Below are 4,259 nucleotides of genomic sequence, written 5' to 3'. Positions count from 1 at the left end.
GAGTAGTCTAAATTCTAGGGTTTGGGCAAAACCCTCAATGTAGTCACTAATTACTTGTTGCATGTGTTAATTTGGTTGTTGTGGGATGTTAATTAGTTGAGCTTAAGTGGTTTAATTGCTTAGTTCTTGTATATGGCCATTGCTAGAACTATTTATCCAAGCTTTCTCAACGAAGGATCGAGAGATGAACTTGAGTCAGCTCCCTTATGCTTGATTGACCCGAAATGCCATGAGAATAGGGATTACCGGTCAAGGGAATGTTTATGTCATCGTGATTATGCTTTAACACTTGTTTTATGCTATGTAACCACAAGAGTAGGTTGTATTCATGATTCAAGTAATCCCTCTAGCTTGAGAGAGTAGTTGGGTGCTTTAGATGACTTCCCCTAATTTATCCCATTAATTTACCTTGATTGTTGCATGCTAATCGTGATTTATGATGAAATTGAGTGGTATAACCCAAGCCTTAGATTCCTCATAATATTGTTAATCTCCTCTTAGCTTTAGTTGAATTGAATTAGAAGAAGTTATTCATAACCAACCCAATTTAGAATTCATTTAGCTTATTTAAACGGTAGTACTCGGTGGTTGATTCAACGCCTCTCTTGGGTTCGACCCTTTCTTACCCTTGCTACTAGTTAGTGAGACCAAGATAGGAATTATTATCTTTGGCAGGCTCGACGACTGCCTATCAAATTTTGGCGCCGTTGCCGGGGAGGCAAAGTCACATTGAATGTATTATTGTTGAATGAGACTAGATGTGTGTATATGTATAGTAGTTTTCTTACCTTAATTTTAGTTTATGTGTGTTTAACTTGCGATAGTCATTGCTAACGTTTTTCTTAGCTTTGTTTGACTTTGCATGACACGAAAGAGTAAGCAATCACCGCTTATTCCCGTTGATCCAGAGCTAAATAGGACTTTGAGAAACGTGAGGAGACTCTTGCAAGGCACACCCGAGTTTTCCATTGTATATTCGGATTCCGATCCGGAAGAGGTTTTTGGAGCTAACGAAGAAGATAACATGGGAGAGAATCCTCCTCAACCATTGTTAAGAGACTATGACCACCCCAACGCATTCCAACTTCGGAGTGGCATACGTCTTCCCACCACAAATGCAAACAACTTTGAACTTTCACCTCAACTCATCCGTATGATTCAAAGCGATCAATTCGGAGGTAGTCCTCATGAGTGTCCTTTTGCTCATTTGGACAACTTTCTTGAGTTGTGTACAACCATCAAGAAAAACAACATTTCGGAAGAGTTCATCCGTATGCACATGTTTCAATTCTCCCTCCGTGATAAAGCAAAACATTGGTTGAGAACGGTTGAAGAGGGATCATTGAGTACATGGGACGAAGTCACTAGAGCCTTTCTTGGAAAGTATTTTCCTCCGAAAAAGACCGCCGAATTAAGAAGAAAGATCACCAATTTTAATCAAGACATTGATGAAACATTGGGTGAAGCTTGGGAGCGTTTCAAAGATTACACAAGGAAATGCCCCCACCATGGTTTTACATCATGGATCCTTGTACAAAGCTTCTATGATGGTCTTACTCCTATTTCAAGGGCCAACCTTGATTCGGGGGCCGGTGGTAGCTTCAAAAAGCTATCGGTGGATGATGCATATAAGATGATTGAAGAAGTGGCCAAGCATTATGCATATGGAGGTGATAGAAGGCAACCTCAAACAAAGAAGGGCGGAATTCATGATCTTAGTGCAATAGATCTTATTGCATCAAAGTTTGATATGCTAGCTCACAAGTTAGATCAAGCCACCCTCACACCCTCAAGCTCTTCCTCACAAGTCATGTCTTGTGAGACTTGTGGAGGAAATGATCACTTGTCCTCTTATTGCAACTCAACGAATCAAGAGCAAGCGGCGGCAATTGGGCAAAGGAATGAACAATACTCCCAATCCCACAATCAAAGTTGGAAGCCCTAACAAAACACGGGATGGAAGCAATACAACCAAGGCCCCCCACAAAATAACTACAACCAAAATCAAACCCAACCTCAAAACCACTACAACCAACCTCATTCTCAAAACCAACAAGTTCCATACCGCCATCCCAACCAAAGGGATCAAAACCACCAAAGATCACAATATAACCAACCCGCTCCTCCTCCTCCACCTCCTCAAAAGACTAGCCTTGAGTCCGTTCTTGAAACTTTCATGACTCAACAAATAAGGAACAATGCGGATATGAATGCAAACATCCAACAACTCCAAGCACATAATAAAATAATGGAGAGTCAATTGGCTCAAATTGCACAACAAGTTGGAAGTTCATCCTCCAATCCTAGTGGTCATTGTCCAAGCTCAACGATAGTGAACCCAAAGGAGCAAGATAAGGCTATTACTTTAAGATCGGGAAGAGGCTATGAGGGCCCGGTTATGAGTGAAGAGGAGCCACAAAAGAGAGATGAGGGAGTTGTGGTGAGAAGTGAGGATGATTTTGAAAATGAAGTAGTTGAAGTTGAGAGAAAAGAGCAAAAGAGTGATGAGGGAGCCACAAAGAAAGATGAGGGATATGAAGAAAGAGTAGAAAAGCCCCCTATGAGAGTATATAAGCCCCCCATTCCATTTCCTCATAGAATTGTAGAGAAGAAGTTGAATGAGAAGTTTTCAAAATTTCTTGAATTCATGAGAGGACTTCAAGTGAACATCCCCTTTCTTCATGCTATGTCACAAATGCCTACCTATGCAAAATTTTTGAAGGATCTTCTATCCAAAAAGAGTAGGCTTGAAGAGAGTGCAACCATCTCCCTTCCTAAGGAGGTGAGTGCAATCATTCAAAACAAGCTTCCCCAAAAGCTTGGTGACCCCGGTAGCTATGCAATAACGGTGAATATTGGAGATTTGGAAGCTATAAATTCTTTATGTGATCTTGGGGAAAGGTTGAGCTTGATGCCCTATTATATTGCAAAGAGCTTGAAAGTTGGAGACTTGAAACCAACAAGAATGTCCTTACAACTAGCCGACCGCACGGTTAGGCTACCTTTGGGGATTCTTGAAGATGTGCCAGTTCAAGTTGGAAGAGTATTTGTGCCATGTGATTTTGTAGTAATGAAGATGGAAGAAGATTCAAGAGTACCCCTCATTTTGGGGAGACCATTTTTGAACACCGCGGGAGTGGTGATTGATATGAAAGAAGGAAGATTGACTTTGAATGTGGGAGATGAGAAAATTTCATTCTCATTCTCACAAACTTTGAAAAAGCCATTGATTGATGAGGTTCATAGAATTGACACATTGGAGAGGGACTTAGAAGAGTTCCGAGAAAGATTGTATGAAAGTGATCCTTTACAAGCTACCCTAACGGGAAGCTTAGTTGATGAGGGGGAAGAAGCAAAGGGGTATGATCTCTTGCTCAACCAACCTTTGGCCCACGAGGTGATGAAATTTGAAGTGCTTAACGTGGAGGCAAAAGAGGAGAGGACTACGCCTCCTCCTAAGGTTTAACTTAAACCCCTTCCCCCTCTACTTAAATATGCTTTTCTTGATGATAGTGAGAATTATCCCGTTATTGTCAATGCTAAGCTCGATGACACCTCTCTTGAGAAACTCCTAATTGTTTTAAGGGAGTATAGATATGTCATTGGGTACAAAATTGATGACATTAAGGGGATAAGTCCCACCATATGCATGCATAAAATTCTACTTGATGATGATCATGCTTCCTCGATTGAGCACCAAAGAAGGCTTAATCCCAATATGAAGGAAGTGGTGAAAAAAGAAGTTTTATAACTTCTTGAGGCGGGCATAATCTACCCTATCTCCGATAGTAAGTGGGTTAGCCCGGTTCAAGTTGTGCCTAAAAAGGGAGGCATGACCATCATAAAAAATGATAAGGGTGAGACCATTTCCACGAGGTCGGTCACCGGGTGGAGGATGTGCATTGATTATCGAAAATTGAATAAATCCACCTGGAAAGACCACTTCCCACTCCCCTTCATTGATCAAATATTGGAAAGACTAGGATCACATAGTCATTATTGCTTTTTGGAGGATACTCGAGATTCTTTCAAATCCCAATCCAACCCGAGGACCAAGAAAAGACTACATTCACATGTCCTTTTGGCACCTTTGCATATCGAAGAATGCCATTTGGGCTTTGTAATGCACCTTCCACATTTCAAAGGTGTATGGTGTCTATTTTTTCCGACATGCTTGAATCATCAATTGAGGTATTCATGGATGACTTTTTTGTTTTTGGTTCATCTTTTGACACTTGTCTTTCAAATTTGATTAAAGT

General features: G+C 40.9%; 1 protein-coding gene across 1 annotated transcript; it reads left to right on the top strand.

Moving 5' to 3' along the window:
* The first annotated feature begins 2,248 nt into the window (after positions 1 to 2,248).
* On the top strand, positions 2,249 to 3,466 carry LOC110685267. Its single transcript, XM_021861764.1, has 2 exons — positions 2,249 to 2,566; positions 2,723 to 3,466. Exons 1-2 carry the CDS (start codon positions 2,249 to 2,251, stop codon positions 3,464 to 3,466), a joined length of 1,062 nt encoding a protein of 353 aa, XP_021717456.1.
* Positions 3,467 to 4,259: the final 793 nt, after the last annotated feature.

Source organism: Chenopodium quinoa, unplaced genomic scaffold (assembly GCF_001683475.1).
Source record: "Chenopodium quinoa cultivar QQ74 unplaced genomic scaffold, ASM168347v1, whole genome shotgun sequence".
NCBI classification, from domain to species: Eukaryota; Viridiplantae; Streptophyta; class Magnoliopsida; order Caryophyllales; family Amaranthaceae; genus Chenopodium; species Chenopodium quinoa.
This window is presented reverse-complemented; position numbering and strand designations above follow the sequence as displayed.

Bases quoted from the DNA above. Each gene is read 5' to 3' on its own strand.
- LOC110685267 (XM_021861764.1), top strand. From the start codon at position 2,249: ATGGAGAGTCAATTGGCTCAAATTGCACAACAAGTTGGAAGTTCATCC. The intron at 2,567-2,722 runs GTATATAAGCCC...AAATTTTTGAAG, and splicing joins TAGAAAAGCCCCCTATGAGA to GATCTTCTATCCAAAAAGAG.